The 21,294-nt window shown below is 46.3% G+C and overlaps 1 protein-coding gene across 3 annotated transcripts in view; it reads right to left on the bottom strand.

The window, feature by feature from the left end:
• The window catches only part of NPAS2 (neuronal PAS domain protein 2), a 168,080-nt gene that overhangs the window by 69,874 nt on the left and 76,912 nt on the right, over positions 1-21,294 (bottom strand). For all 3 annotated transcript variants that reach the window (XM_073590461.1, XM_073590460.1, XM_073590462.1), the window contains exons 4-7: positions 20,331-20,422; positions 18,140-18,229; positions 4,465-4,585; positions 1,022-1,135 (exon numbers count right to left, since the gene is read on the bottom strand). In XM_073590461.1, the coding sequence (XP_073446562.1) occupies positions 1,022-1,135; positions 4,465-4,585; positions 18,140-18,229; positions 20,331-20,422 (417 nt within the window). The remainder of the gene's footprint in view (positions 1-1,021; positions 1,136-4,464; positions 4,586-18,139; positions 18,230-20,330; positions 20,423-21,294) is intronic.

The following is a 21,294-nucleotide window of genomic DNA, read 5'->3' on the forward strand; positions in this document are numbered from 1 at the left end:
TACTGCGAACATGTGAACTCCCGCTCTCACCAGCAAGACCTGAGAATTCTGTAAAGATTCAATCAATAACCAAATCTCGACAAAATGCTTCCAGTTTTAGAATATTCTTCCTGACACTGCCCATACTAAAACAATAAACTTTACACTTTAAGTTTTATATAAATGTGCCCCTGTTCTACAGATAATCCTTTTTTGTATTGTACTGATGGCAGCTCCTTACCAAGTGGGCTGGTCATTGCTGCTGTCCTGCAGCCTTGGCGGAATATGCAAAATGCTTACAAGCTCTTTTATCAGCATTATTAGATGTTTGGGGGAAGTTTTTTTTTACTATCACCCTTCTTAGAAACATTCCTAGGGACTTCCTTGACCTGAATCCTCGTAAAGGAGAATAGATGCATAGCATGGTGCCATATTCAGACACTATGTGGCATATGTGGCAGCATGTGGATGGCCAACGGTTCGGAGGAGATGAGCCGCAGGAAATCCGCATGCACCCAACTCTGACAGAGGCATAAAGTCTTTTATCTCCACTGAAACATTTTTATAATAAATGTCAGAGTACATACATGCGAATACAAAAAAATACAGAATTTTTCTTTATTAGTTGTGATTTACTAAGAGATTTGAGGCATGAATTTGCATTTTATTTTTATTCATACACATTATGTACCATGACCCAGTTACATTTTAATAATGGAAAAGGTACAAAAAGCAGCTTCCAGTTCAAAAAGCTATTTTTTTTTTAATTATGGATTTTCTTTCAGTGCCATACAGACTTGAATATATTCAAAATGTACCTCCGGTGGTAGCTCACTTTATTACAGCCTTATTTATTTTTCCACTGTCCTGTCCGAGGTACCGATGCTCCTTTCCGAACACTAAATGGCCAGACGTGAAGTTTTATATCAAGTAATGTGGCACATGGCAAAAATTTCAAGAATCAATTAAAAAAATGAGTGCTCATAGAGTGTAGTACAATGACTAAAAGACAGTCTGACAAATTAAAGAATGTACTACTTACCGTTGCTACAGGAGCGGAAGTTTCCCATAAACTTTATATATTCATATGTTGGAAATTCTTTGGGATTTAGAGTTCCTCTCAAAAGATGACAACAAAATTCCAGACTGTTATCAGCTTTATAGAATAAAAACAAGATCATTAGAAAAGTCTAAAAAATGTGGCAAATAAATGCATTAAAATCATATAAAGAAAAAAGGTAATTAGAAAAGTGTAAAAAAAAAAAGTGGCAAATAAATGCTTCAAAAACCACAGAAAGAGAAAAAATGCCTGAACATATTAGCTGTTTTTTAATATATAACTTGAAAATCGTTGACGTTCGTACTTTAATTTTGGATATTGGAGGTGGAGATAAACAATTGGGTCTTTGGTTATCGGAGGTCATTATATAAAATACCTTTCCTATATAAATATTACATTTTTAGTTCCCTGTGACTAACTTAATCATATCTATCAAAGACTGATGTCCCCATCTGTAAAATACTTTGGTCCTCCAATTTTTTGATAAGATTTAGGAGAAGTTTCCTGAATGAAGGTACAAATTAAAATGTAAGTTGTCTTTTTCATGAAAAAATATAGTGAACAGAGTGAAACATTTAAGACAAATGCTGGCAGGACATAACAGTACACAAAAAATTACCTGTATTGCCTGTTTAGGTCGGTCAGCCATGTTATCAAAAACTAAAGTGGATGCACCAAAAAGCAGTACTTTTTGAAAATTTCAAAGTCAAAATTCACACTTGCAAAAATTTGCAGGTTCCATTTGCAGAAATGCTGTAGATTTGTTGCACATTTCACCCTTTGTATTCAAAAAGTTTGAAAACATTGCAACATCCACGGCATAAATTGGTAGGCTGTGTTCAAATCCACAAAGCCGGTCAATTTATGCGCTGGATATTCTGCACAGCGTTTAACTTAGATTTTCTGAAATCTCATTCACAATGTTGCTACTGTAATACACAGAAAGATTTCTTCTGGAAAAAAGCAACAAAAAATCCCCCATGTCGGAATACCATCAAAGGAAATCTGTCAACAGAATTTCACAAGCCAAACTGTTTATATGCGCATGTAGCGCTTTCAAAGGCAAGTCCAGCAATACCTTTAAATAGCCGATTTGTTCATCTGTTACTGAAAAATCTGCAAATGAGTCTGAAGAGTTATTTTTAGATTTGACACCTCTGTCACTCCAGCTCTATTACCCCCTTAACCCCAATTTCTCCTGCTTGACTGACAGCCTCTATGTTCTGTGACTTTAGGCAACAGAGTTGTCAGTGAAGCAGGAGGAGATAGCACTAGGAAGGAAATAGAGCTGGAGTGACAGAGGTTTCAGATCTAAAAACAGCTCTTCAGTCTCAATTGAATGTCAATCCAAATGCTGATTTCTCAGTAATAGAGGAATGTACTGTCCATGTAAAGGTATTGCTGGATTTGTCTTTCAAAGCACTACATGTGCATATAAATAATTTTGGGAGGTACAATACTGGTGACAGATTCCCTTTACAGACTTAGCAAAATAATGCTATTAAATTATTGAAGCCTGAAAATGAGGCACTTTCAACATTTTTACTACTGGATTTATGTAGCAACACAGCTCAACACCCTATGATACTAATGTAATGGCTAAATGTGGTTACCCAAGGTCTAGGCCACATCAAATAAAATATCTGAATATTTGTGCCAGGTACATAAAAGCATGGCTACAACTGCAAGATATGCATGCTTATCGCTATGTGGGTCTCCAATTGTGTTAAGAAGACACATACTGTACAAAAGAGGGGGTGGTCTATTCAAAGATATATATATATATATACCTGTATAAACTATGAAAATTTGTAACAGATCTAGATCAGGGAGGATTTATTTTAAAGGTGTTGTACAGGGCTCACATACTGATGACCAATCCGGTGGGTGCAGGTCCAACATGTGGCACCTCCACTGAGCAGATGACTACTGCTCCAGCAGTGGACAGACATAGAGCATTCATTGTCAAGCGGCTGCTGCTGAGTACTGTAATTTATCTCCTATTCAAGAAAATAGATTATACAGAAACAAGTGAAAGTTGAATACTTATTGCTAAATAGGTCTTCCACTAAAGATAAGTTGTCACCTATCGACAGTAGAGGTGATACCTTAAGGCCCCGTTACACGTATAAATGTCCCAGCGATCACACCAACGATCCGACGTGGATAGGATCGCTGGGACATCGTTAGCTGATCGCTGGTGAGTTGTCAAATAGACAGCCCCTCCAGCGATCAGGACCAGCGAGCAAGCTGGTCTCCAAGGTAAACAGCGGGTATCCAAGAGCCGCGCGGCTCTTAGATACCCGCTGTTTACATTGGAAACCAGCGTCCAGCGTCACTGATCGTTGCTCTCCCGCTGCCACACGCAGCGATGCGCGCTGGCCAGGAGACCAACGATCAAAAAATGGCCCAGGACGATGAAGCGCGATCAGCGATACCCGGCAGGGGGGCCGGTCGCTGATGTTTGTCACTCACAGCGATATCGCTGGCGAGATCGCTGTGGCGTCACAAAATCATCGATCTCGCTGGCGATATCGCTGTGTGTGACAGGGCCTTTAGTGTGCTTTCACGTTGTGTCTTGTTACACGCTCGATGGCTCTGTCGAGGCTTAAGTCACAACCCCTTGCAAAACGGGATTCGGACATATATGCCAATGGGGCCACAGACTATAATGGTACCGACAGAGTGAACGTGTGCTCTGTTGTGCATCATTTTCGGGTGTATATGCCTACAGGAGTTAGACACCTAAACGTAGAAGACTGTCTGAGTGTCAACCTCCAGTAGGAGTATACACCTGAAAATTATGTTCAGAGCGTACGTTCACTCTGTTGGTACCCTTATAGTCTAATGTCCAAATCACGCTTTGGGGGGAGTGGGTTCGGGCATAAGCCCCAACGGGGCCACCGAGCATCTAACTAAACACAATATGAAAGCACCCATCTAGATCAATGGGGTACAATAATTGGGATATTTTTATCCCAGTTAGAATTAAGTGGCAATGCCCATCGCTGCTTCATTCATTCTCTATGAGGCAGTTGAGCACTTTGCTTTGCTTTATCTGACAACCCCATAGAAAATAAATGGAGCAGCGGTCTGGGGTGAAAGCTCTATGTTCTGCTGATTGGTGTGGTGCTCATTGATCAATAAATTATCATCACCTATCCCGACGATAAGTGATCAGTTGTTAACTGATCTTCACTGGGCAGATTCTATAATCGTACTAAGGTTTTTGTATTACCATTAACAATAAGAAATCAATTGACTCTTCTTTTCCTAGAATACATTTGCCAGTCACTGTGACTGCAGGAGGTGGGTGTATTATGTCCACAGTTTGACTGCATACTGACCAAGTGTTGACCACTACGTCTGGTCCTACCCCAAACATATTTTTTGCATGAAAACTGAGGAAGGAACATTAAACTCACCATTTAGATAGCTGAGAGATGCAGAATCTGTTACAAGCATATGTGAAGACAGAATTTTATAGATGTCAGAATGCTCTTGCTCTGGTAAAAAATTCAACAGATTTTGATCCAAGATATCTGACTGTAGAGAGAAAAATAACTAGATGGGTTAACATTTCATCTAATGAATGTACTTCTGTTATTTTATGAATGATTGTATCAAATAAAGCAAAATATAATATTAGAATAGTATATGGAAACACATACACCAGTGCCTATGTCTACATATAAGTATGTCCTTATAGATATTTACAGGAGACAGTCCCGGGCCCTTTTTCAGGCCCTAAACAGTTTTCATCGTGATCCAAACCTGGCAATAACTTTTACAAGAGGTATCCACTGTTTTAAAGTGCTAACATCAGAGAAGTTAACTTCAGGTATGAGAAATTTTCTCCTTTCCTGGCAGTTGGAGAAAAAGCAATAGCATACAGTGTATTACTACATAGCTTCCACCGTTAATTTCCTAGGTACACTGTCAGTACCATCAGAATAAAAAATATGCAAGGATGACATGGAAATCTGCCTGCTGCTATTCTGATTGTAGAAGCCCTAAAGTTTATCAAATAGACTTCACATATCTTAGTTCTTAGTTTTACAAATGTTCCTTTTCAAAATGTTATCCTTAACCTATAGACCAGACACCTGGCAAAGTATGGCCCGCGGGTCACATCTGGCCCTCTGGCTGTTCTAGTCCAGCCCACGGAACGAGACAGCCAAGGGACTGAAAACAGTGCCCGCCCGCTCTCTCCACTGTCTATATCCACGCTGACTACACTGATGGAGGAAGTACTTCTGGCCACTTCCTCCACCAATCAGAGTGAGAAACAGCTGACGCGATGAAGTCATGTCATGGTGTCAGCTGTGTACTGCGGTGAGTCAGCGCCAGGGGAATGGGACCAAGGTTATTATGTGGTGTTCATTTTTAGTTATTTATGTATATGGGATGTTTGGCTGCACATGGAGAGGCTATGGGGGTCTTATGGATATAGGGGGGCTCTGGGGGTCTTATCATGGGCATGGGGAGGCTATGGGGGACTTACTGTGGACATGGGAAGGCTATGGGGGTCGTACTGTGAATATGGGGAGGCTATGGGGCTTATTGCAGACATGGGTAAGGCTATGAGGGTATCATTATGGACATGAGGAGGCTATGGGGTGGATGTGTGGTGCTTATATGCTGGACATGGGGAGGCTGTGTGGGGATCGTATGGTGACCATGGGGAGGATGTGTAGGGCTCATATATTGGACATGGGGGCTGTGTAGGGCTCATATACTGAACATGGGGGGGCTGTGTGGGGTATTGGGAGGCTGTGTGGGGCCCAAACGAGATATAGAAGGGGCTGTATTTGGGTTCAGACAGTAAATAGGGGGATGTCATAATTATATGTTGATATTAATATTGAACTTAATTCATTTCAGCCTATCAGTTCGGCCCTCCACAACAGTCAAGGTCTCTCTTATGGCCCTCAGGAAAATGAATCGCCCACCCCAGCTAGAGACAATTTTGCAACTGGACTGTCTGAAATTACAGAAAACCAAATTCAGACAATACAGGACACATACACTGTGCACAATTATTAGAAACGTGAATATTTTGACCATATCATAATTTTTATGCATATTTTCCAACTTCAAACTGTTCAAACTTCAATTCTTATGGGATGAAGCAGATCAGGTGATATGCACTTGTGTCATGGGGGAGAGTGTGGGATAAGGATATCAGCACCCTTCAGTCTCGCAGAAGGATGCATCGCCCTTGAAATTGCTGAAATATTGGGTTGTAATCACAAAACCATCAAAACTATTGATGCAAATAGTCAACACTAGTGTTGAGCATTCCGATACCGCAAGTATCGGGTATCGGCCGATATTAGCGGTATCGGAATTCCGATACTTAATTCCGATACTTTTGTCATATCGGATTCCGGAATCGGAATCGGAATAGGAAGTTCCCATCATGCTATGAGCCTGCTTGCTTTGATTAAGCCAATGGGAATCCTCCGAAGTGTGGGCACATCCTGTTAGGCATGTAGGCATGTTAACTATTGGCATGGCTGTGATTGGCTGCCGAAATGATGTCATGATGCACTATAAAAGCCACCGCAGCCGCCATTTCTGGTCACTCTGCTGTGAATTCAGTTAGGGACAGGCTGCTGTAGAAGACTGTGAGGGACAGTTAGAAATAGCGATTCCACCAAACATCTAGTGCTTTACCCAGGCTACATAAACCACCACTGTAGCCTTCTTTGCCCTAGCAGCAGTGTTCACAGCTGTCTGCAAGGGCTGTGTGAGTGCAGCTCACGCTGTGGAGTGGGTCCTGCAGCCACGTCAGGCTGTAGGCCACCCAGTGTGATCACTGCTGCCTCATACATCTCTTATTTTTTGAGCTGCATTTTTTACATAATTTCAATCTAGTGTGCTTCCATCCGTATCCATATACGTTGGTTGCAAACACTAGTAGTAGACAGCGGAGCCTTTCTGCAGCCTTTCAGTGCTAGTGTCCACTTTGCTGCACTGTTCACGGCTGTCTGAGAGGTCTCTGACTGTGTGTGAGTGCAGCTCACGCTGAGTAGTGTGTCCTGCAGCTACGTCTGGCTGTAGGACGCTCAGCGTGCGTCAGTGCCTCACACATATTTTTATTTGAGTGCAGCTCATTTTTTCTTCTATTAGTGTGCATCCATCCGTCTCCATCTACGGTGGTTGCAAACACTATAAAGGAGTACACAGCGGAGCCTTTCTGCAGCCTGTCAGTGCCAGTGCCCACTTAGCTGCACTGTTGACGGCTGTCTGAGAGGCCTCTGACTATGTGTGAGTGCAGCTCACGCTGAGTAGAGTGTCCTGCAGCTACGTCTGGTTGTAGGACGCTCAACGTGCGTCACTGCCTCACACATATTTGTCTTTGAGTGCAGCTCATTTTTTCTTCTCCTATTAGTGTGCATCCATCCGTATCCATCAACATTGGTTGGTTGCAAACACTATATAGGAGTAGATAGAGGAGCCTTTTTTTCTGGCTTGTGCCCTGCCGGCGCAGCCAGATTAGTATTACCCAATTTTTTTGGAGCCTCATCTTTTGCATTGTAGGTTACCTGCCTGCATTGTAATAGCTCCAAAAAGTTGGTGATACTATCAGTTTCAATTCTTTGTTCACATACTTTGAGTTTGTTTCCAACAAAGAAACCACAAAAAAAGTTCACCAAACACTACATTTTGAACTTGTGTAGGCCACATCAGCTCCTATTAAAGTCTAGTCCACACACACACACACACTTCATAAAATTAGTGTTTCTTGTACCTGTAACCAGCTGTTCAGGAATAAGCACACTAAGGCCCCCCTTTGTACTTTTTTGCCTATCTTAAGCAGTCTTGCAAGATGAAGAAGGCAGGGAGTAAGGCGCGTGGGCGTGGGCGTGGGCGTGGAGTTTCAGCAGGGAGAGGATGTGGGGATTCTGCAGGGAGAGGACGTGGGGATTCTACAGGTAGAGGACGTGGGGATTCTGGGCCTGCTGCGGGCACCAGTGGATCAGCATCCCCCAGTTTTAGCAGGCAACAGTCCTTTATGCGCAGCTTTGTAGGACCTCAACGTACCCCACTGCTGCGGGAGGAACAAATTGAAGCCGTTGTCGGATGGATGGCAGCTAACGCATCGACTTCAATTACTTCCGCATCCTCTCAGGGTCAGAGCACCGAAGAGCAACCATCTGTCTCTTCACCACCTGCCAAAGTGCCCAGGCAGTCAGAGAGACATGGACAGGAGCCATCACAGTCTCTACTTCTGTTCTCGGAATCTGTTGGCTTGGAAAGAGGGGGCCAGCCAAGCAGCATTCCTGAATGTGAAGAAGAGGGAGTATGCAGTGATGCGCAACTTCTTTGTCCCTCTGAATCTGAAGAGGCGAGTGGGCCAGTGCCTATGGTCAGCACACCTCAGTACGCATCAGATGATGACGAGACTCAGTTGCCACTTTCTGGTGCGTACGGTGCTGGCGAGACAACCCCGGAGAAGCAGCTGTTTGAAGAGGGGAGGGAAGATGATGAGGTCCTTGACCCATCATGGCGTGAGCAACAGGAAGGTGGTGGGAGCAGCTCGGAGGAAGAGATTCCCCTACCGGCCAAAACAGGAGGCAGAGGGAGGGGGAAGACTTGGTTGCCTGTACCCTCCACTTCGGCACCCGTTAGGAGCATTCCTCCTTCCAAAGGCAAACCGGGCGCTCACAAGAGTTGCAGTGCGTGGTCCTTTTTTGACACAGTTGCAGATGACATTTGCTTTGTCAAATGCAAGCTGTGTCATCAGAGAGTCAAAAGAGGGAGAAATGTCAGCAACCTCAATACCACAAATATGTGGAAACATGTGCGCACCAAGCACGAGTTGGAGTTGCAGAGACACCCTGAAGACGTAGGCCAACGTACAGCACCACCTACCACCTCTTCAGTTCGTGTTGGGCCCTCTTCCTCCAGCTCACACACTGCTGGTTCGGCTTCCTCACAGGATCGCCAAGGAAGAACCTCTGCCACTGTTGTCCGGAGACCCTGTCAGATTACACCCATAGCAGCACGTTCCCATCCATCACAGCCATCGGTAGCACAGGCATGGGATAAAAGGCGCCCTTACTCGGCAAACCATCCCCGAGCACAGTCTCTGAATGCTGGCATTGCCAAACTTCTGGCAGTTGAAATGCTGTCATTCAGGCTGGTGGACACTGACACCTTCCGGGACTTAATGGCATTGGCAGTCCCCCAATACAACGTGCCCAGCCGCTTTTATTTCAGCAGGCGAGCCGTCCCTGCCCTGCAGAAACATGTTGAGGGCAAAATAAAACATGCGCTACTAAACGCCGTTAGTAGCAAGGTCCACCTGACCACCGATGCGTGGACCAGTAACCATGGACAGGGACGATACCTTTCCCTCACTGCCCACTGGGTCAATGTTGTGGAGCCGGGTACGGATCTGGAGAGTGGAGCTGTACGTGTTCTTCCAACGCCACGGATTGCAGGACTCCAGTCTGTACACATAGACTCCTCCTCCTACTCAAGTTCCTCAGAAACAGCAGAGCAGGAGCCTGTTACGACCGATATGAGCACAGCCGTGGCCAAACGTCAACAGGCTGTACTCAAATTAATTTCTTTGGGGAATCGAAGCCACACAGCGCAGGAGCTCTGGAATGCTATCAAGCTGGAGAGCGATGTGTGGTTTGGGCCAGCGAATCTCCAGCCGGGCTTGGTAGTGTGTGACAATGGCCGAAATCTGGTGGCAGCTCTTGGCCTAGGCAACCTCACACACATCCCATGTCTGGCACATGTTCTTAACTTGGTCGTGCAGAGCTTTCTGAGGGACTATCCGGATCTTGCTGCACTGTTGCACAAGGTCCGCATAGAGTGCGCTCACTTGCGACGTTCCAGCACGGCAAGATCGCGCCTCGCTGCTCTGCAGCGACGATTTGGCCTTCCGGAACATCGCATCATATGTGACCTACCCACCCGGTGGAATTCAACGTTACATATGTTGGAGCGGTTGTGTGAGCAGCAGGCAGCAGTCATGGAGTACCAGCTGCATCAGGCGCAAACAAGTCGCACTGTGCGCCGTTCACACTTCAGCACCATTGAGTGGGCCTCTATGAAGGACATCTGCCTCGTTTTGCGTGCCTTCGATGAATCCACGCGGATGGCGAGTGCAGATGATGCACTAGTCAGCATGACTGTCCCCCTTATCTGCCTGCTTCAACAAACACTGCAAGCACTAAGGGATGAGGTTTCAGAAGAGGTGGAGGATGAGGAGTCCCAAATGCCATCTGCTTCTGGACAGTCTGCGCTACGTGTTTCCTCACAAAGGCCTAGGCAGGGGACACTTTGTGAGGAGGATGAGGAGGAGTCGATGGAGGAGGAAGACATCTCTCCAGAGGAGGGAGGTACACAAACCTCTACTCAGTATGTACAGCGAGGGTGGGGTGATGCAGAGCAGGCCGAGGTCACGCCTCAAACAGGGGACAGCGGTTCTTTGGCAGTTGGGAGTCTGCAGCACATGGTTGATTTCATGCTGCAGTGCCTGAGAAACGACCGCCGCATCGCCCACATTCTCGTCTCGGCTGATTATTGGGTGTACACCCTCCTAGATCCTCGCTATCGGGACAGCGTACAAAGGCTCATACCAACGTTGAACCGGGAGCGTAAAATGCGGGAGTACGAAGAGTCACTGGTGCAGTCCATAATGTTTTCCATTCCACCCGACAGCATTGTTGCTAGTGCTTTACAAAGCAGCTCTGTGCGTCGAGGCAGTGGAGGAAACTCTGCACAAAGAGGGAGCAGAGGCAGCGCCGCAGCACAAGGCAAGACCACTATGGCCCAAATGTGGCAAAGTTTTGTGTGTCCACCACAATTGTCTACACCATCAGCGACGCCTCGAGTCAGCAGGAGGCAACGCTTCCGTCAGATGGTGTCAGACTACATGTCTTGCCCTGTCGCTGTACTCCCAGATGGCTCTTCCCCCTTCAAGTTTTGGGTCTCTAAGCTGGATACATGGCCAGAGCTTAGCCAGTATGCATTGGAGGTGCTGGCTTGCCCTGCTGCCAGTGTATTATCGGAACGTGTCTTTAGTGCCGCAGGTGGTGTACTAACAGACCGTCGCACGCGACTATCTTCCGATAATGTTGACCGGCTGACTTTTCTGAAAATGAACAAGGCCTGGATCTCCAAAGACTTTGCCATTCCTCTTACAGACTAAATTAGTGGTTGGCAACTGTATCCAGGTCTGCTGGTGTGTTCATTTTTCTACCACCTGAACTATAATCCCTTTGCTTCAACACAGCCAGTTGTCGCTCAGATGTGTCGTCTGCACAGAGAAACACACTAGCTCCTGTGTTAGTGGGGTTCAGTAATGCCAGCTGATCCCCTGCTGTGTGGACGGCAAAGTCACCAGCTCCATCAACATTCAAACCACTACTGATTTTTAACCGTGCCCAACTTAGGTCTCTGGCTCCACTGTCTCTACTATTTCCCCTGACCTCCAACCCCGCCATCTACATCTCTGAAGTGGCGTCAGCACAATCTACACTTGTTCCTGTGTTCCTGTGGCTCAGTCCCATCAGTTTATCCCCTGATGTGTGTCCGGCAAGGTCTCCTGCTCTGTCCACATTCCCATAACCAGTAGTGGGAATGAGGACAGAGCTGGCGAACTTGCCGGACAAACATCAGGGGATCAACTGACGGGACTGAGCACCAGTAACACAGGAACAAGTGTAGATTGTGCTGACGCCACTTCAGAGATGTAGCTGGCGGGGTTGGAGGCCAGGGTAAATAGTAGAGACAGTGGAGCCAGAGGCCTAAGTGGAGCATGGTTAGAATCAGTAGTAGTCCACAACCTCCATAAAAACCGCTGCCCATTGGCCTCTGCATGCGGCATGCGTAATCCTGGGCTCCAACAGCTTCAGTTGGTGTTCAGAAGTGTCGTCTCCACAGAGCCAAACACCTTCGTTAGAGTGTTAGTGGGGTTCAGCACTGCCAGCTGTTCCCCTGCTGTGGAGATGGCAAGTCTCCTGCTGCCTTCACCTGCCAAAATCCAGTAGGCCCCAGCCTGCTCCTCGCCTAATCCTGGGCTCCAAAAGCGTCAGTTGGTGTTCAGAAGTGTCGTCTCCACAGAGCCAAACACCTTCGTTAGAGTGTTAGTGGGGTTCAGCACTGCCAGCTGTTCCCCTGCTGTGGAGATGGCAAGTCTCCTGCTGCCTTCACCTGCCAAAATCCAGTAGGCCCCAGCCTGCTCCTCGCCTAATCCTGGGCTCCAACAGCGTCAGTTGGTGTTCAGAAGTGTCGTCTCCACAGAGCCAAACACCTTCGTTAGAGTGTTAGTGGGGTTCAGCACTGCCAGCTGTTCCCCTGCTGTGGAGATGGCAAGTCTCCTGCTGCCTTCACCTGCCAAAATCCAGTAGGCCACAGCCTGCTCCTCGCCTAATCCTGGGCTCCAACAGCGTCAGTTGGTGTTCAGAAGTGTCGTCTCCACAGAGCCAAACACATTCGTTAGAGTGTTAGTGGGGTTCAGCACTGCCAGCTGTTCCCCTGCTGTGGAGATGGCAAGTCTCCTGCTGCCTTCACCTGCCAAAATCCAGTAGGCCCCAGCCTGCTCCTCGCCTAATCCTGGGCTCCAACAGCGTCAGTTGGTGTTCAGAAGTGTCGTCTCCACAGAGCCAAACACCTTCGTTAGAGTGTTTGTGGGGTTCAGCACTGCCAGCTGTTCCCCTGCTGTGGAGATGGCAAGTCTCCTGCTGCCTTCACCTGCCAAAATCCAGTAGGCCCCAGCCTGCTCCTCGCCTAATCCTGGGCTCCAACAGCGTCAGTTGGTGTTCAGAAGTGTCGTCTCCACAGAGCCAAACACCTTCGTTAGAGTGTTAGTGGGGTTCAGCACTGCCAGCTGTTCCCCTGCTGTGGAGATGGCAAGTCTCCTGCTGCCTTCACCTGCCAAAATCCAGTAGGCCCCAGCCTGCTCCTCGCCTAATCCTGGGCTCCAACAGCGTCAGTTGGTGTTCAGAAGTGTCGTCTCCACAGAGCCAAACACCTTCGTTAGAGTGTTAGTAGGGTTCAGCACTGCCAGCTGTTCCCCTGCTGTGGAGATGGCAAGTCTCCTGCTGCCTTCACCTGCCAAAATCCAGTAGGCCCCAGCCTGCTCCTCGCCTAATCCTGGGCTCCAACAGCGTCAGTTGGTGTTCAGAAGTGTCGTCTCCACAGAGCCAAACACATTCGTTAGAGTGTTAGTGGGGTTCAGCACTGCCAGCTGTTCCCCTGCTGTGGAGATGGCAAGTCTCCTGCTGCCTTCACCTGCCAAAATCCAGTAGGCCCCAGCCTGCTCCTCGCCTAATCCTGGGCTCCAACAGCGTCAGTTGGTGTTCAGAAGTGTCGTCTCCACAGAGCCAAACACCTTCGTTAGAGTGTTAGTGGGGTTCAGCACTGCCAGCTGTTCCCCTGCTGTGGAGATGGCAAGTCTCCTGCTGCCTTCACGTGCCAAAATCCAGTAGGCCACAGCCTGCTCCTCGCCTAATCCTGGGCTCCAACAGCGTCAGTTGGTGTTCAGAAGTGTCGTCTCCACAGAGCCAAACACATTCGTTCAAGTGTTAGTGGGGTTCATCATTGCCAGCTGATCCCCTGCTGTGGAGATGGCAGTCTCTCCTGCTGTCTCCGCATTACAAAGACAGTAGGCCTCTGCCTACACCCTCCTATTTCCTGGGCTTCAACACAGCCAGTTGTAGTTCGGAAGTGCCGTCCACACGGAAAGAGATACTTGCTCCCGTGTCTCAGTGGGGTTCAGTAACGTCAGCTGATCCCCTGCTGTGTGGATGGCAGTCTCTCCTGCTGTAAACTCATTCAAAATACAGTAGGCCTCTGCCTACACCCTCCTATTTCCTGGGCTTCAACACAGCCAGTTGTAGTTCGGAAGTGCCGTCCACACGGAAAGAGATACTTGCTCCCGTGTCTCAGTGGGGTTCAGTAACGTCAGCTGATCCCCTGCTGTGTGGATGGCAGTCTCTCCTGCTGTCACCTCATTCAAAATACAGTAGGCCTCTGCCTACACCCTCCTATTTCCTGGGCTTCAACACAGCCAGTTGTAGTTCGGAAGTGCCGTCCACACGGAAAGAGATACTTGCTCCCGTGTCTCAGTGGGGTTCAGTAACGTCAGCTGATCCCCTGCTGTGTGGATGGCAGTCTCTCCTGCTGTAAACTCATTCAAAATACAGTAGGCCTCTGCCTACACCCTCCTATTTCCTGGGCTTCAACACAGCCAGTTGTAGTTCGGAAGTGCCGTCCACACGGAAAGAGATACTTGCTCCCGTGTCTCAGTGGGGTTCAGTAATGTCAGCTGATCCCCTGCTGTGTGGATGGCAGTCTCTCCTGCTGTCACCTCATTCAAAATACAGTAGGCCTCTGCCTACACCCTCCTATTTCCTGGGCTTCAACACAGCCAGTTGTAGTTTGGAAGTGCCGTCCACACGGAAAGAGATACTTGCTCCCGTGTCTCAGTGGGGTTCAGTAACGTCAGCTGATCCCCTGCTGTGTGGATGGCAGTCTCTCCTGCTGTAAACTCATTCAAAATACAGTAGGCCTCTGCCTACACCCTCCTATTTCCTGGGCTTCAACACAGCCAGTTGTAGTTCGGAAGTGCCGTCCACACGGAAAGAGATACTTGCTCCCGTGTCTCAGTGGGGTTCAGTAATGTCAGCTGATCCCCTGCTGTGTGGATGGCAGTCTCTCCTGCTGTCACCTCATTCAAAATACAGTAGGCCTCTGCCTACACCCTCCTATTTCCTGGGCTTCAACACAGCCAGTTGTAGTTCGGAAGTGCCGTCCACACGGAAAGAGATACTTGCTCCCGTGTCTCAGTGGGGTTCAGTAATGTCAGCTGATCCCCTGCTGTGTGGATGGCAAAGTCTCCTGCTGCCTACACAGTCGTACCACTACTGATTTTTAACCGTGCTCCAATTAGGCCTGTGGCTCCACTGTCTCTCGTATTTCCCCTGTCCTCCAACCCTGCCAGTTACAGCTCCGAAGTGGCGTCTGCACAATCCACACTTGTTCCTGTGTTACAGGTGTTCAGTCCGGTCAGTTAATCCCCTGATGTGTGTCCGGCAATGTCGCCTGCTCTGTCCACATTCCCATTATGGGAATGTGGACAGAGCAGGCGACATTGCCGGACACACATCAGGGGATTAACTGACCGGACTGAACACCTGTAACACAGGAACAAGTGTGGATTGTGCAGACGCCACTTCGGAGCTGTAACTGGCGGGGTTGGAGGACAGGGGAAATACGAAAATCAGTGAAGCCACAGGCCTAAGTGGAGCTTGGTTCAAATTAGTAGTCTACAACCGATCTTAAAATTTCTTCAATGCAGCCTAAGCCTGCTCCGTGCTTGTCCCTGGGCTTCAACACAGCCAGTTGTTGCTCGGAAGTGCCGTCTTCACAGAGTAAAACACTAGCTCCTGTGTTTGTGGGGTTCAGTAACGTCAGCTGTTCCCCTGCTGTTTTGATGGCAATCTGTCCTGCTGCCTCCCAATTGACAGCACATCAGGCCTCAGCCTGCTAAGTGCTTGTCCTGGGCTCCAACATCGCCAGTTGCTGCTCATAACTGACTTTGGCACGGGTACTCCCTCCTGCCCAGCTTGGTTCCAGCCCTGCCTGCTGTTTCCGGGAAGTGTCAATGTCAGTTTGCCACCCCAAGTTGCCATGTCGTGTTGCGGTTGGGTTAGCCGAGGCTAGGGTGCCAGCAGTTTAGGTGCTTCCTATGTGGACTGCGGGTTCTGGTAAGAAAGGTTTGTTCCATAGTGCCAGTAGGACAAGCACCCCCTGTAGGACTGTGTGATTCGGTAACTGCGGCCAGCTTGCGGCATGCCAACTTTGCTTTTCAGGGGTAACTTCTGATACCCCTCCGGGTTCCAGCACCGTCAGCTGGTTATCATCAGAGCCTTTGGCCTAGGTGCCTCCATCTCGGTATCCGAGTTCCGGCAACGTCTGCTGGTCCTTGGTAGTGCTTTGTAGCACAGGTACCTCCTGCTTAGTAACCGGGTTCCAGCACCGTCAGCTGGTCCTCGGTTGTGCCATTGGCTCTTATTCCTTCTGCTGCCCCTCCGGGTGCCAGCACTGTCAGCTGGTCCTCGCTATTTCCATTTGCTCTTGCAGCTTATGCTACCCCTCCGGGTTCCAGCACCGTCAGCTGGTTCTCGTCAGAGCCTTTGGCCTAGGTGCCTCCATCTCGGTATCCGAGTTCCGGCAACGTCTGCTGGTCCTTGGTAGTGCTTTGTAGCACAGGTACCTCCTGCTTAGTAACCGGGTTCCAGCACCGTCAGCTGGTCCTCGGTTGTGCCATTGGCTCTTATTCCTTCTGCTGCCCCTCCGGGTGCCAGCACTGTCAGCTGGTCCTCGCTATTTCCATTTGCTCTTGCAGCTTATGCTACCCCTCCGGGTTCCAGCACCGTCAGCTGGTTCTCGTCAGAGCCTTTGGCCTAGGTGCCTCCATCTCGGTATCCGAGTTCCGGCAACGTCTGCTGGTCCTTGGTAGTGCTTTGTAGCACAGGTACCTCCTGCTTAGTAACCGGGTTCCAGCACCGTCAGCTGGTCCTCGGTTGTGCCATTGGCTCTTATTCCTTCTGCTGCCCCTCCGGGTGCCAGCACTGTCAGCTGGTCCTCGCTATTTCCATTTGCTCTTGCAGCTTATGCTACCCCTCCGGGTTCCAGCACCGTCAGCTGGTTCTCGTCAGAGCCTTTGGCCTAGGTGCCTCCATCTCGGTATCCGAGTTCCGGCAACGTCTGCTGGTCCTTGGTAGTGCTTTGTAGCACAGGTACCTCCTGCTTAGTAACCGGGTTCCAGCACCGTCAGCTGGTCCTCGGTAGTGCCATTGGCTCTTGTTCCTTCTGCTGCCCCTCCGGGTGCCAGTACCGTCAGCTGGTTCAAGAGGACAAAGAACAGGAAGACAACCACCAAGATGCAGAACAACAAGAGAGAGAAGACAAAGAAGCATAAAAAAAACAAAGCAGAAGAACATTAAGCATAAGACTAATACTCTGAGCAAATGATATTATCTTATTTATAAGCAGAAGAAGACTAAGCAGTGTATGGGGGTGAGTCCGTTCCTCCTCGTGGTGCCCCTGGAAAAGGCCTGCTGCTGCAGGCCAAACTGAACGCGGACAAATCCTGTTGTAAATCTTTTGTGACAGGCAGAACGGAAGGTGTAAACTTCTAACTTTTCTAGATAACAACTACAGGAATGCCTGACACAAACAAGAATATGATGAAGAAGAATAGGAAGAAGATGAAGAAGCTGAATATGTAGAATAATAATTGTTGAATAAGAAGAATATGAAGAATGTAAGAAAAGGAAGAAGAAGAAGAAGAAGAAGAAGAAGAAGAAGAATGTAAAAAAAGGAAGTAGAAGAAGAAGAAGAAGAATGTAAAAAAAGGAATAAGAAGAAGAATGTAAAAAAAGGAAGTAGAAGAAGAAGAAGAAGAATGTAAAAAAAGGAAGTAGAAGAAGAAGAATGTAAAAAAAGGAAGTAGAAGAAGAAGAAGAAGAATGTAAAAAAAGGAAGTAGAAGAAGAAGAAGAAGAATGTAAAAAAAGGAAGTAGAAGAAGAAGAAGAAGAAGAATGTAAAAAAAGGAAGTAGAAGAAGAAGAAGAAGAATGTAAAAAAAGGAAGTAGAAGAAGAAGACATACATGTCTGGCAAAATATAAATGAGGCTAACATAGTCAATATCTTTGTAACTCCTAACATCTTTAAAAAAAAAGTTTAATTCCTGCTATTCCATTTGATTGGGCTAAACCTCTATGGCTTTAATGTCTCCTCCACCTCCCACAATACATTCTACATTATTCTTAGTTGTTTTTCTTCATGTAGAATTAACCTACAAGGAAAGAAAGGGTTTTTTTTAATTCCGATATTTTGGCCCCATTGACTTGCATTGGTTCCCGGTATCGGAATCGGCGATACCGATACTTTTTTTAAAGATCGGCCGATCCATTCCGATCCGATATTTTCAAGTATCGGCTGGTATCGCTCAACTCTAGTCAACACTATACGATGAGTGCAACAATTGCTATTAGAAATATATCTAACTCTCTAACTCTTGTACTATTTTTGGTACAATGGAAAAAAGAAAAAAAACTTACTGGTAAATGCCCAAGTAGTGGTGTGATACTATCAGAGACATAGATTATACTCCCATCTGTTGTAACCACTATAATAAAGCCATCAAGTGCCTACAGAATAAGAAGAACATCAGCTTGTTATCATCAAAGAGAGGAAATTAAGCATTTGACTTTTTTTGCTTTGCTTGTTTGCTGTATATTAGCTTAAAGCTATTAAAAGCCAAATAAAAAGATAAAATAGAGAGAAAATTGTATATAATAATTAATTATATTGCTTAAAGGGGAACAATCTCCGGCAATAACAATAAGTTCATTCAGTAAACAGAGTGCGGAGTACGTCTTTCGTCTGTACAGTCCTATTTTTTTTTTTAAAAGAAACACTTCTGGCAAACACTGGAGCCCCTAATCCTTTCTAAACATGTCCCGGCCTCTGCTGGCTCACATGACTTTAAAATGAAACTAACGGGATCACACAGGGGTTTATGCTTTGATCGCAAGTTACCTTCACAATGCAAGGCTATAAAGCTTAATTCTAAGTTTCCATCGCTTACATTGGTGTAAAAAGTGGCCCTACAATAAATAGTGGTCACAATGTAACTAATCATCCGAAAAAAGAGGAGCGGACCCCTAGCAACAATATAGTCAAATAACAATACTTAATTCACAATACATTCACATACAATGCCACAAAAAACACATATCTGAAAATTATATATGTATATATATATATATATATATATATATATTTGTGGTAGATCTGCTCACTCACTCACCGAGGTTTAGTCACAAAAAAATAAACATGGCCCTCTGGGCAAAACAAAACTGTAGCACTTCTTGCAGTCATTGCACTAGTGGGGGCCTGCCCATTCAGGGTTAGCAATGTCCTTGAACAAGCACAATGTACACACTCTCCTGGAGTCTTTCTTTCCAGGCCCTCCACAGCCCAGACTATCCCTGGAGTTCAGCTATTTAAGCCCAGATCATGTGACTCCTCATCATGTGACTGATCACATGACTGTGACATCACCAAGATCCTTGTGACTCCTCACCCATGTGATTGGTCACATGACAGTGACATCCCAAGGTCCTGTCAGCAGATGGCGGTGTCAGCTCTGTAGGTGGAGATAAGGTGGACATTCTCCAACTCGCTCAATGAATGTCCACTTAAAAACCAGCCCATAACATAACTTAACTTAACCCTCACTGTGCTGGAGGAAATAAAACTCTAGATTTCGTATCATTAGACGTGTGAAACATATCTCCCCTCCAGGACTTTTCCAGAGACGTTGTCACAATATACATATATTTCCTCCCACACTCGAAAGACATACTGATAGGGAATTTAGATTGTGAGCCCCATTGGGGACACTGATGATAATGTATGTAATGAGCTGTGGAATAAAATAGCGCTATATAAGCAAAGCATAATAAACATATATAGATATATACTGTATAAATGTAAGGAGATTATGCTTGCACACAGTATTCTCTCCATTGTCTTATTCTAGTATACGTAACTTCCTATTTATAGCACTTTGCTTATTATACCGAGAATGCCAATGATGTTGGCACCATTTCCCACGTAAAAAATGTTTTTGATTATGCATACACATTCTTCTGTATCTATATTACTGTACAGATAATTGTCAGATTTTTTTACTCTATTCTTGCATCATTTGGTGTCTATGAATTGTTTTTTATATATTTTTTTTATGGCATTGTATTGTGAATTAATAATGTATTGTCATTTGACTATATTTTCAGGAGTCCGCACCTCTTTTTTTGGATGATTACGGTAGTTACTTTGGTGGAAGTAGTAATCGATCGCACAGCAGTCCATTTGTGAGTGGACAGAGATGAAGAACCTGCATACCCTTAATGGGAAAACGAAAAGGTACCGCAGTGGTGCTTGAAATCAAGGATCAGTAACTATTTCAATAAATGAATGAAGGAGCTAGATCGGTTGACAGTCTCTGCATTTGCCCAGTTTGATATATAGAAATGGTAAAACTGATGTAGATTTTAATTAATTACATGTTATAATTTTTCCAGCCAGTGGCCTGGCTGTAAAAATATTAATCATCAGTATAAAAGAACACAAAAAGTTGGGCACCAATATCAGATTTATAAACCTACGCCTTGTTCAAAGCTAAAGCATTAAAACTATCAGCTATAGCTTGAATTTGCACCAAAACCTTGAGAAATCTCTTACCTCCAGCATCAATTGGGTGAACTCTTCATTACTAAGGAATGAGGGTTTCCAGTCTGGATGGACATCACTGCTCTCTGTTTCAGCTGTAATTTCTGCACCAGAAGACAACATATAAAAACCTCTTAGGATATGCACCCCAGTTAAAGAATCTAAGGCTGGTTTCACATTTGCGTTTTTTTTCGCGGTAATTTAGCGCTAAATAGCGCATGCGTTTTTTTTTCCTATACTTTGCATGGGATGCGCTTATGTGCGCATACACATGCGTTTGTACGCGTTTTACCGCGCATGCGTTTTTTTGCGGTATGCGCTCGGGCGCACAAAATGCAACTTGTTGCATTTTTTGTGCGTCCGATTTGCCTCAAAAAAACCGCATGCTCGCGCAATGCGTTTTTTTACAGCAAGACACCCATTATAAGTCTATGGTGAGCATATGTGCGCATTGGCATGCTTATGTATGCGTTTTTTTGCACATGCGTTTTTTTTTTTTTACCATTAGTTTAGACAATGGAATTTAGGGGTTTGGGTAAAGTTAGGGTTAGTTAAGAGGGTTTAGGGTTAGGGTCAGGGTTAGGGTTAGGGTCAGGGTTAGGGTTAAGTATGGTTTGGTTAAGGGTTAGGGTCAGGGTTAGGGTTAGGGTCAGGGTTAGGGTCAGGGTTAGGGTTAAGTATGGTTTGGTTAAGGGTTAGGGTCAGGGTTAGGGTTAGGGTTAGGGTTAAGGTTAAGTATGGTTTGGTTAAGGGTTAGGGTCAGGGTTAGGGTTAAGTATGGTTTGGTTAAGGGTTAGGGTTAGGGTTAGGGTTAGTGTTAGGGTCAGGGTTAGGGTTAGGGTCAGGGTTAAGTATGGTTTGGTTAAGGGTTAGGATTAGGGTTAGGGTCAGGGTTAGGGTTAAGTATGGTTTGGTTAAGGGTTAGGGTTAGGGTTAGGGTCAGGGTTAGGGTCAGGGTTAGGGTCAGTAAAGTCAT

Source organism: Dendrobates tinctorius, unplaced genomic scaffold (genome assembly GCF_039654945.1).
Source record: "Dendrobates tinctorius isolate UK_male_01 unplaced genomic scaffold, ASM3965494v1 ptg000117l, whole genome shotgun sequence".
Lineage (NCBI taxonomy): Eukaryota > Metazoa > Chordata > Amphibia > Anura > Dendrobatidae > Dendrobates > Dendrobates tinctorius.